The 12,391-nt window shown below is 41.6% G+C and overlaps 1 protein-coding gene across 11 annotated transcripts in view; it reads left to right on the forward strand.

Annotated features, from left to right (window-relative positions):
- MPDZ (multiple PDZ domain crumbs cell polarity complex component) overlaps positions 1 to 12,391 on the forward strand; it is a 134,670-nt gene that overhangs the window by 16,509 nt on the left and 105,770 nt on the right. For all 11 annotated transcript variants that reach the window (XM_045021385.1, XM_045021387.1, XM_045021388.1 and 8 more), the window contains exons 4-7: positions 4,069 to 4,296; positions 5,685 to 5,824; positions 7,951 to 8,164; positions 11,175 to 11,303. In XM_045021385.1, the coding sequence (XP_044877320.1) occupies positions 4,069 to 4,296; positions 5,685 to 5,824; positions 7,951 to 8,164; positions 11,175 to 11,303 (711 nt within the window). The remainder of the gene's footprint in view (positions 1 to 4,068; positions 4,297 to 5,684; positions 5,825 to 7,950; positions 8,165 to 11,174; positions 11,304 to 12,391) is intronic.

A 12,391-nucleotide genomic window follows, 5' to 3' on the forward strand; every position in this document is an offset into this window, starting at 1 on the left:
TATAATGGTTTTATTACTGCCAAGCAGTGCAATTTATATGTTGTGAAAAATATTTCTTATAACCACAAAAGCTTCATTTTTGTAGGACTTCCATTTGTGGTTTAATGTCACCCAGGAATGACCTCTGTCTGTGTGATTAAGAGTAGTGTTCACCAGTGGTTCTCAACCGTTTCTATACTGTGACCCTTACCAAAAAAAACCCAACCAAACAAAAAACAAACAAAAAATCAGGATCCCCTTCCTATTTAGCCATAGAGAAAGGGAGTATGGTCATGACCTTCCTTGTTTGCAGTTCCCCTGGGTGTTAACATCCTGCAGGGGAAGAACTCATATCATATACCAAGGGACAGCTACCATATAGCAAAATGGCTTTGCATAGTATCAATACTTTAAAAAACCCATTGTTTAAGTGTGTGTATGAGAGAGAGAGATTACGTTTTGAATATATGTGAAAAACTTTACTTTTTCAACCTTTTTTTTTTTTTCACCCAAGTTGTGATCAGGAGTCAGAAGCCACTTTGTCTGACATAGTCTTCTCACATGAAGCTAATCCCCATTGAACATTCAACTAATTTCTTTAATTAGATTTAAAGATAAAGATCATTAAAGTGGAGTGCCACCATCAACGACAGTAGAAGAGCTAGTATTCAATAATGCATCATAGCTGTGCTGTAGTCAGTGTTTTGCTGAAAGATTTTTTAAGAAAAGAAGTCTTCCTGTGAGTGTAGATTTAAGAGCGTCTATGATTTTAGTCTTTTCGTATAGTGTATGCAAGGGGCATGTCAATATTCCTGCTGTAAATTCATACATAGGAGAAGATTTTCTCACCCTGTGCTTTTCATTTTTGGACACAGTAAAGGATTTTTTTTTCTTACTGAGCTCCTTGCCCTTCCAGCAAAGTAAGTGATTTATTCCATAACAAGGAGGAGAAACAATACCATGATCATGTAGAAGAGCTGCTGTTCTTAAAACGGTCAGACCCGGGGAGTCACTGTGGTTCACTCCAGCTGGGATGCTGGTACATCTAGCAGATATGGAAAATTCTAAATGTAGCACAGGCATTGCTGTCGCTCTTTGTGGGGAGACAGGCTGCAGAGAGGCTGTTCAGAGGCAATCCATGCCCCATGTGAGATTGAGAGCACTTTTCAGAGGCAGCTGTTCCTAAAGAGTATGATGAGAGGGCAGGGATGAGGCCAGTGGGACTACGACTACGGGGATTTGCTGGTCAGGGAAGACGGTAAAGGGGCATAGTAGTTGCATGGCTGCAGCCAGCTGTGCTGGTGCTCTGCATGTTAGGAAGGTAGTATACTATTCTTCCTCACCTATAGGATGATCTTCTACTAAGACATCTCTATTTAGCTTTGTTCAGGTGGTCCAAAATTTGTCTCTTCATCAGCATTATTTTCAGCCTTTCTGTGCTTTTCTGACTTTGTTTGGAGGGTGATTTTACACATCCCATCAAAGGGGGTGATTTGAGAACCACACAGACTGGTCAGACTTCCGTGGAGTATCAGGGAAAGGGGAAAATGGGGGCACTAAGACAGCATTTCCCCTACTCCATATGCGCAGGCTAAAATCTCCCCTAGGAGGGAGAGACACTGCACATGGTTGGCAGGGAAAGAGACACCTTGGCATTCTGATATTAAGTGAAGAATAATGGCCCCCAAATACAAGTCTAAGGATAAAATATTTCATACGCTTCTATTTGATTGTTTTCATAAGTAAAACAATTATAACACACAATTCTATTAACAGTTCTGCATGGTGCCTGTTGGCATTTGCAGGTTTGGGTCCATGTGTTGTGACCTCAAGTTGCACATCTAAAACTTTTTGGGTGTGATTCTCATTTACACTCGGGCCACTTCACACTGCTCTTGGAGTGTAAAGGGGCTGTAATGGAGTGAATTATTACACCTGCTTTAAGGGTGCTTTATGTGACTATGAGTGTGTAAAATGGCCTTATTGTAAATGAGAATCAGGCCCTTTAAAATGTATTATGTTAAGAAACATGACCGTTATTGATATTTGAAGATGGAGCGTACAGAGAGGGATATAGAGCAAATAAAATGTTTACTAGCCTTCAAACTGTCAAGTTATATCACTTGATCGGATTATGTTAGCTGCACAATAGGGAGCAGGTCATCCCTTCATGTCATTATACTATATTTGGCAGTGAGCAAGGATTGGATTTTGAATTTAGATTCCAAGAATTTAGATTTCAAGGACCAGATTTTTAAATCCTGGCCTCCAGTTGCGTGGGTGTAAATTGCACAGGCAAATAATTTTGGACATAGTTGTCTGCACATAATTATGGGCCCTTTAGAAGGTTAAATTTCTGACTTGAGGGTGCAATCAGGAATACAGATGTCTGAATTAGGGATTGTAACAGGGCATAGCAGGGCCCCCCTTAGTCCTGCCTCTGCTCTGCTCCAAAAAACACTCAGAGACCTTCTGGCTCAGCCCGTGTTCTAAGGAGTAGAAAAGAATCAGATGATTCATCATTAACAGAGATAATGAAATATGAACAGAGTTAACATTTTGTGACCGAAAGAAGAGTCATAGAATCATAGGCAATTTTCAGCCCTTATGTCTGTCAGGCATTCTTGTCCATCTTCCTGTCAATGCAGGATTGTGTCCTACAGTATATTTTTAAGTGCTCTGTCCAGTCCTGTCCACTTCTAAATAACTCAAGCAAAGAGACTGCACCATTAACCTTAGGATACTACTTCACAGTCTGAGAGTGTGTTCAGTCTACATTTTCCTTGAAATGAGAATGAATAGAATGAAATACTCTTCTGCTGTATTTGAATATGTTGGAGGATGTTTACCAGGGTGGCACTTGCAGGTAATGTGAAAGTTTAAAGCTGAGGAAGGAGATAAGTGACGGAACAAAATAATGATTATAGAATGGCAGAAATAATAGTAAGATGATATGATTAATTTCATTACCCAGTGTAAGTACAGTAGTTAGGGCAGTAATATTGGAGTTGATAGAATTAGATTAAGGTTAAGAAAATGATTTTAAAAATACCCCCAGGAATTTTGAGATTTTCTATTGGTATTTGAAACTTTGATGACAACTTTAAAGATAAAGAAGGAAAACTTCAATCTGTTGTTTTATCTAATTTTTTCTTTGGCATTATAGGACATGATGCAAGCATTTTGGTACAGTGTTTGCTGTTGTAAACAGCAAATAAGTCCATAATTACTAGCCACAGTGCAGGAGGGAGAGCAGGTGTTCCAGAGCTTCTGTGCGTGGACAGGCAAGAGTGGGGAACAGAGTCTTGACACCCTGCCTTCAAAGTGCTAGTCAGCACCGCTCTACTTGTGCATTAAAAAAAAAAAGTAATCTGCTACTGGCCAAGGGCAAGCAGGGAAAGGATTGTGATCCTCTGAGTTAGTTTATTCTCCGGTGTGCTCTAGGGGCAGCATGATGCACAAGCCTTTTTCTCAGGGCAGATAGTAGAAATATAAACTAGGGCTGAAAGATTTTCAAAGTAGTCTAGGGGATTTAGACACATCATCCGTTAGTTTTAAATTAAATCCTTGAGCTGATGGAGAGGTTAATAGAGAGTGACAGTCTTACCATATGGTGACACAAAAGACCAGACCCATGAACTCTCAGTGAGACTTCTAATTCTGTCATCATCAGTGAGGTTTCTCTCCCTAAGATAAATTCAGATTTTTTTAAACAGGGTTAAGTTGGTTTTAAAAGACTCTCTTTATGGTGATGACAGCTCTGTTCAAATTTGTCCTGAATTACCACAGTGCTAGAACAGTTCTGTCTGTTTACACTAAAAGGAACAAATACATTTTATATAGCATACAGATGATGCTTGCAAACTGTTTCCATGACTTTTTACTCATATTTTTATGGTTCACAGCTTGATATCAATTAACATACTGTGTGTATGAGGAAAAAGTGTCTCAATTTTTAAAAAAATCTAAGATAATTTTTGTGTTCTTTTTGTCATGGCAAGAAGATCTGTTAATCATGATGCGGTTTATCCATAATTGTTTTGCCACACTGTAAGACTAAAATTCTATAATGTTGTGAATCATCTTCAGGTAAATGTCGCACCATCCATACTTTCGGCTGGCGAGTTCCCACAGCTTCCCCATCATGGTGCTAGTGTGGGTTCCTTGCCACATAACGAATCCTATTTATTGGCTCAGCAGAATGGCAGCCCTGCTAATGTGCTAGAAGCATCTGTGAGATCCGTTACTCCTCAGATTAATGGGAAATCCTCCAGCTCCAGTGATGAGTTGGAGCAACTAATCAGAACTATGTCACAGGTAAGACAACATGCCTGCAAATAGTTAAATTTTCCATTGATGTATTTTATGACTTATGGTAACCACAAATAGTGGATCATTGCAATTGTTGAATGAATTCAAAATATTTTTATTTTTATCCTTCTGCTTAAAGAGAAATGAATTACAGTCTTTAAAAGCAAACACCCCCCCATTTAAACTATTTTGCTGTGTGAAACAAAATATTTCTAGCCTTTTTATTTGAGAAGCACTTGGAGTTTTAGAATAAACATAGAAATATTCTCAACAAAATAGCATTGGTACTGTGCTATTTATTATTTACCGCATGGTTAACTACACTTCTCTTAATGGAGCAATATTCTTCACAGCAGATCTGCATTCTGGTATTCCTCTCTCACCATATGTGAAGAACTGCCATTCCATATATGAAAGAGTGTGGATTATCAGAGTCTGTATCAGTTTTGTGGCTCTCACAGTGGAATTTTGTTGTTATGGGCTGTTAAAGGATTAATAAAGTATATAATAGAATCAGGAATTAGATGTGAAAAAGACCTATTAAGCCATTTAGTCCACCTCTCTGCCATTATAGTGGGCCAAAGTCTGCCTTGACTTACCACTCCATTGACTTCAATCAGGTTGTACAAAGGGACGTTAGGTTAAAATTTGGCCAAGAAGTTCTTTCAGTGCATTTCCAGTTTACTTTTAAGAGACTCAGGGGAGAGGTTTTCCATCACTTCCCTTGAGAGATTCTTTCCCAGTCTAATAGACAATACTGTCAGGAAGTTTCTCCTGAAAGTTTAAATGTTCTCTTTCTGAATTTCATTCCGTTATACCTAGTTATACTCTGTAATTACTCTTCCTCCTTCAAATATTTATAGATATTTAAGGTTTCCCTTTAGTCAACACTCAGCCAAGCTATATGTATCTAGCTCTTTTCAGCCTTTTCCTCCAGGCTATAACAACTTTGTTGCTCTTCTCTGAAATCCTTCTATCAACTTCTGTATAGCACAGAGATACCAGAATTTAGGGTGACCAGACGTCCCGATAAAATCGGGACTGTCCCAATATTTGGGTGTTTTTTCCCGTGTCCCGACCGATCTTTGGTTGGGAACACAATTTGTCCCGATATCCCGATATTTCGCTCCTCCAGCAGCACTGTTTTTTTTTTTCTCCACCGGCAGACACCCCTCCCCCCCAAAAAGTGTCCCGATATTTTCTTCATCTCATCTGGTCACCCTACCACAACTGGATGCAGCATTCCATAGTTTTGCTGTATGTTCTAATAAGTTATTCATTTATTGACTTGAGCAAAGTTTACTCTGGTTGTAAGAGTTTGTTAAAATGGTTCATTAATGCTGCTTTGGAGTATATTTAATGTTTGTACCTTTTTGTTTATTTTGCTTGAACAGGGTCGCCTCGTCGAGACCTTAGAGCTGGTTAAACCTCCAAGTGGTGGGCTGGGCTTTAGTGTTGTGGGATTGAAGAGTGAAAACAGAGGGGAACTGGGAATATTTGTGCAGGAGATCCAAGAAGGAAGCGTGGCATATAGGTGAGATCATTGGTACTGAATAATGATGTCATAATTTAACTTAATCATTGGTGTCCTTGTTTGTGCTTGTCATTATTCACAGTACCACCACCCATTCTCTCTTACTCTTAGGCCCAAGGCATTTGAAGTCTGCTTTTCAATTGAGAATTAAGATTTGCATTAATAAAATTTCAATCATAAATGTAATCCTACTATCATATTACTGCATTGTAATTAGATCTCTTTATCATCATTGATGTAGTATTTTTAATCTGTATTCTACCAGATGAAAGAGTTGATTCTGATCTCAGTACCTTGGTACAACTCCCGTTTATGTTACTGGGGAATATTGTGTACCTTTGAAGATAGAATAGGCCCCTCAGTTCTTAAACAATAGTTTCAAAGATGTATGTTTGAGCCAATTGTTTTTGACCACGATTCTGACACCCTTCCTTTAAATGGTAATGTACTGCAGGAGTATCCCCACTGGAGTTACCAGTGCTGTTTGCAGAGTAAGGTTCTGTAGAGCAACAGTTAGGGGATCAGAATGCCATTACAAACAGTGCTTAACCTAATATGCTTACACTTTAAAAAAAAAGAAAAAAAAAAAAGAAAAAAGGAATTAACCAAATATAGCCAGAAAATGTTACCTGGAACTCACCAATAATTATTGTTTGTGAAAATATCCTTTAATCTTGATCCCACAAGCCAGGCTTGAACAAAGAACTTTTGGGCTTAGGAGCTACATAGGAAAGCCTCTACTCCTAGAGACTATTAGCAGGTGTAGGAGCATTGGTCCACTCTGCTTTCCCCCTCCAGCCCTAGAGGGTTTGTTACCCAGTGGATTTGCACTGTGCATGAACCCACTGGCTGTGCTCCTGCCTAAGTTTACCTCTCTGTGGCCATGGGAAGTCCCTGTGGATATCCTCGGTTATATGCAGCAGTTCCCTGCATGGGACCTCCCTGCTCACCTCTCTGGGCAACAGATTAGTATTTAAACTGCTTTTGGTCTGAACGCAGCCATTCAGGTGAGTGCAGTATATGGGCCCTAGAGTTAAACTCAGCAACATATGGTTTGCTGTTCATCGTAGCAATCTTTTCTAGACTGTTTAAGGCCCACCTTCAAATTACTTTTCCATGCAAGTGGTCTGAGTTGCCCTAATCAAATGGATAAGCTGAAACATGTTTTTATTGAATCAACTCCTTGAAGCAAAAACAAGTACTATGTCAGTTCTAGGGTCACTTTAGTGGGGTACAGAACTGTTCAACTGTAAATTAGAGAGTCCCTGAAGCAATAAATCTTACAGAGGATTTCAGTTCCCAGCAAAATATTCCGGATTGGGGCTAGAGGACATTTCTTCCTGGTCACTTCTAAGTACTTTGGCTCCTTTTCCAGGCCAGGCAACCAAAGAAGTATGTGATATGGAGAAACCAGTTTTCAACTTGATGTGTGTTTCACAGAGCATTGTCATGTATATATTTTGAAAAAGAGCCTTTGCTTGTTTGAATCTTTCTGAAGCAATAAAGGTTAAGAGTAACTCATCTGTAGATTTCATACACATTCTTTTGAAGTAGGTCTGGGAGAGGGCTCACTGTGTGACTGTACATCAGTACTTCCTTTGCCACAAAATGATTTATTTTATAATTTATGTAGGTGTTTCATTTAAAAGGGATCTGTTTTATCATACATTCTCTCCCTCTTGCTGAAAAGAAAATTGGTTTTTCTTAGGATCTTGATGAAAGTATGTTCCACTACATGGTTCGATGAATATTCAGAACTTGCACATTGAACAAAGTAGAGCACTTGGTCTGTTAAGCAAGCTCAAAGGCAAGAATAAACATAAGTTCCCAGGCTACGGATGGGAGCAGCTCATATCTAATATGCTTAGTCTCGGATGGGGGTGCAGGGAGAAGGGAGCTAGCTAGGGGGTAGCAGCCAGGGGCGAGTGGCAGTGGGATTAGCTTCAAAGGGAGCTGATCTCCCGAGTGCCACAATAGCACCTTGTAGCAAAACTGCAGGGAAAGATTAAGAAGTGGGGAAAATAGAAAACAGGATAAAAATACTGGAAAATTGTCAAAATACTATGTCTGTAGCAACATTTTTTTTTCTTGTGTGGTTTTTTGTTTTGTTTATACAATTGTGACAGAGATGGAAGGCTGAAGGAAGCAGATCAAATCCTTGCTATTAATGGACAAGCCCTTGATCAGACAATTACACATCAACAGGCTATCAGCATCCTGCAGAAGGCAAAAGATAATGTCCAACTAGTTGTGGCCAGGGGTTCCTTGCCTCAGCTGATCAGTCCTGTAGTTTCTCGATCTCCATCTGCTGCTAGTACAGTCTCTGCCCATTCCAACCCGGTGAGTACCTCCCGAATGTAAGGGCAGCGTCTATGTTTGCAATTTCAGGTGCATATAGGCTTACAATATCTTGTACTATGTAACCCATTTATTTATTTTTTTTCCCCCGCTCCTGACCTCTTCCTCCCAAAATAGGCCAGTTGGGCTGTACCTTTCCTCCTGTAAATACTGGAAACATTTCAGGATTGTCCAGGGGGCTCTGGGGCATGGTCATGCCTTTTCTTCCCATGTGTCAAATTCTCTGTCTTCAAAGAGGCAAATAGAGCACTTCTCCTTTATCCATTGCAATCCCAGCTTTTAAAGCTTTTTGGGAAGCAGCAGAAAATGGAATCTCCTCCTGTGATCTACTCCTCTCCTTTTAGGGAACAGAAACTTGTGGGGCTTTGCAATCTGATCTGTACTAGCAGCCAAGCTCATTCTCCCTGTTTATGCTCTCATTCTTATAGGCAGAGAAGGCCAAATGGAGCATGCAGAAGGCCAAAGTGTGGGAAGGGAGGCACAGTCCAAATGTCTCAGATTGGGGGAGACCTCTATCATGATTACAGGGCTATAGCTGCACCTCTGTCTCCTTTTCTGGTCTCTCTGAGTGCACCCTCTCAGGTGTCAGGTCTATACCAGGGAGGAAATACACAATTCTCCAACTCTTAGACTGGGCTACAGTACCTTGTGTAACAACAGCTCTTACCCTGCAGTTCCAACTGAATATGAACTCTTCTTTTCGGCAGTCTGTGACCAGTGGTGTATGTCGTGACCAGAGAGCCTTCTTAAAACCAACTATTGTTTATTTTTACAATAGGAACAAAGCATCAAAAGAGTGTTTAAAAAAATCTGCATGCATCTCTGTCTTACCCAAGGCTTACTGTCCCTCACTTGTACCCCCAGAAGGTTTAACTTTTTCAGATGTGCCCAGCAGGTTCCTGTCTCTCAATCTGGTTTCCCCAAATTCACCCTCTCTTGAAAGCGTGTTCGTTTTGAAACTTGCCACAGGTCTGCTGATCTCCTCTGTGCGTGGACCTTTTCCTGTTCTGGTGTTGTCTCTTAACCTTAAAGCATTTGCAGAGAAGTGGCTTATCTTGAGCCTACTTGTTTTTCCTTACAGAGCACTATTAAATGAAACCATTGTGTTCACACAGTGAACACCCCAATAAGCAGGTCAACGTACAGCATAGAGCAGTGGTTTTCAAACCTATTCCGCAACCCAGTTCTGGGTTGCGACCCACGAAAGGACTGGGTCATGGCGGCTCTGGTCAGCACCACCGACTGGGCCGTTAGAAGTCCTGTCAGTGGTGCTTCCTGGCTAAGGCAGGCTAGTCCCTACCTGTTCTGTCACCACGCTGTGCCCCAGAAGCGGCCAGCAGCAGGTCCGGCTCCTAGGTGGAGGGAGCAAGGGGTTAGGAAGCCTGCCTTTGCACCCCAGCTGCGCTGCTGACCGGGAGCCACCCAAGGTGAGCCTGTGCCTCAGTCCCCAGCCCTGAGCCCCTTCCTGCACCCCAAACCCCTCATCTCTGGCCCCACCTGAAAGCCTGAACCCCCAGCCCAGAGCCCTGACCCTTCCAGCACCCCAATTCCCTGCCACAGGCATGAGCCCCCCCAAACCCAGAGCCCCCTCCTGCACCCCAAACCCCTCATCCCCAGCCCCACCCAAGAGCCTGCACTCCCAGCCCAGAGCTCTGACTCCCTGCTGCACCCCAACCCCCTGCCCCAACCCTCCCACACCCTGAACCCCTCATTCCCGGCCCCACCCTGCAGCCCTCACCCCTACACCCCAAACCTCTGACCCAGCCCTGAGCCCCTCCCACCCCCCAAACCCATCATCCCCAGCTCTGTTGGGTTGCGGGCATCAACAATTTTCTTCAACTGGTCACCAGAAAAAAAGTTTGAAGACCGCTGGCATAGAATACCCATAAATCATTCAGAACAGCTCCCACTTCCATCACAACATCAAGCCCAGAAAGAAAACCGTCGGCAACAAATATTCCATTCTCATCATATCAACCTCAGACTACTGGCTGTAGCCTGGGAACCTCTGCTTACCACTTAAGGAACAGTTCTGCATGTGCTCAAAGCTGTTGACATGAAGTGGAATGTGAAATGAATGATAGCTGATTATTTGGATCTACACTGAAGAGGCTTTCGTCCTTTTCAGCGGGCTGAAAATGCCTGATGCTGTGTGATGTAATCATAATGATTTACACCACTTAAACGAATAGTACTGTTCATGTCCTAATTTCTTTGAATAGGCACAGATTTTCTAACCCATGCTACTTTCATGGTGTAAAGGGAATAGAAAGCTTGTTGAATTTTCCTTGTTGAGGTAATCTCTGGCATGGAGGACTCCTCAGGGAGAATAGAGTTTGCATAGTCAGTCATGCAGCCTCCCGGTGTAAGGGCCCATTGGGGTCGGGGTTTGGCTAGAGTGAGCTGTGCTTCAGCTATTTCTATTGGGTGAATGGTCCCCTATGGAATCATAGCCAGTGTGTGTCATTTACAGCAGCTGCCAGGCTGGTCTCATCTATGCTGGGGATGGAATAGAACTGGAGTAGAACTCCTGCAGTCTCCTCCTTAGTTGTAGCTGAGAGTTGGGTCCATAGCCCCTTTTCAGTGCATGTATGTGAGTTCTGGTGAGAGTGACTCATCTACATTATAGGAGACTTTGAGTCCCAATCCAGTGAGATGCTAAATGCTTCCCATAAGATATTAAGCACATTTTATTCCTTTTGACTGCGTTGGGAATTGAAGGCACTCACCACCTCCCAGTATCCCCAAGAATTTGATCTGTAAACAGATTCATGGAGAGGCTACATAGTGGAGAAATTCTACTTGTTAAATGCCCACCTTCCTCTCCAGTGGGCTAATAGTAACTGATATAGAGCTGCCTTTAGTTTTTCTTTCTCCCCTCTTTTCAAAAATATGTCATAGAAATACTGTATAAGTGTCTTGTGACAAGATTTAATAGGTGTGTTCTTACTTCGGTCATTTGCAAGCTTATTTACAAGTTTACTCCTTGTAGGTCCACTGGCAGCATGTGGAGACCATTGAGTTGGTGAATGATGGATCAGGTTTGGGATTTGGGATAGTGGGAGGAAAGTCAACTGGAGTGATAGTTAAAACCATCCTCCCAGGAGGAGTAGCTGATCAGGTAAACTCCCCCCTAACAATTTCTTCTTTACTGTTTAGTGTGGGGTAAATTTATCATGTAAATCTGCCATAATAATGTTAAGTGACAGTTTTCTTCCTTGTAGGCTGAAAGAAAAAGATGATGCTAGTAATGTATATGGGCAAATTTATCTTATTAATGATCATGTATAGAATGTGGGATCTACACATACAAACCCAAAAGTGGAATCTGGCGTTCAGTCACTCTCCTAAATCTATTACTTTGCACCACTCCTATTGTGTGCTGATAAGTATATCATTTCTAACTCTGAAATAAATAGCACAATAGTCTTTCACTTGTACATCTAATCCAACCCAAGTTGGAAATGACCAAAGGTTATTACCATCATAGTGACCTGTGTGAGATGAGTTTGGTGATCTCACTCCATTTCCCAGTGTGGAGGTGTCTATAACACAAAACTACCACCAAGGGCACCCTTTTCAGCAGTTATGGCAAAGAGCGCAAGGATTGAATGGGCTCAGAGACAGATTGTCCCTCTGACCTGTAGTCTCTGTAGGTCAGGATTGAGTCACTAAGGGAATATCTACACTGCAATCGGAGGCGTGATTGCAGCATACGTAGATCTACCCAAATTAGCTTTAATCTGCTTAGTGCAATTACCAATAGCAGTGAAACCACAGCAACGTGTACTTCAGCATCGGCTAGCCCATGGTGCTGTGGCTTCACTGCTACTGGTTCTTATGCCAGCTAGATTTAAAGCTAGCTTGGGTAGGTATACACTTGCTGCAATCACATTTGCAGTTGTAGTATAGACATACTAAACACTGCTCGGTTTGTGGGTAGCTTGTGCTGCTGATGTCCATGCTGCATGTGTTCTGTGGACCAACAGATGAATTCACTCCCCCAGTCTTGTCAGTTTTAATAGCTTTCATGGGTACTAAATTCACTTGAAACATTTTTACAGTTTAAAATAAAAGAAACAAGAAATAATTGAATGTTTTTAAAACAATATAAATAACTGTGATATCACAGTAACTGAGAAATATAATTTATTTTAAAAAACATGATTAATCCCGAGGGTCAGCTCTTAAATAAGAGGCCCAAGATCT

This window comes from Mauremys mutica, chromosome 6 (genome assembly GCF_020497125.1).
Source record: "Mauremys mutica isolate MM-2020 ecotype Southern chromosome 6, ASM2049712v1, whole genome shotgun sequence".
Lineage (NCBI taxonomy): Eukaryota > Metazoa > Chordata > Testudines > Geoemydidae > Mauremys > Mauremys mutica.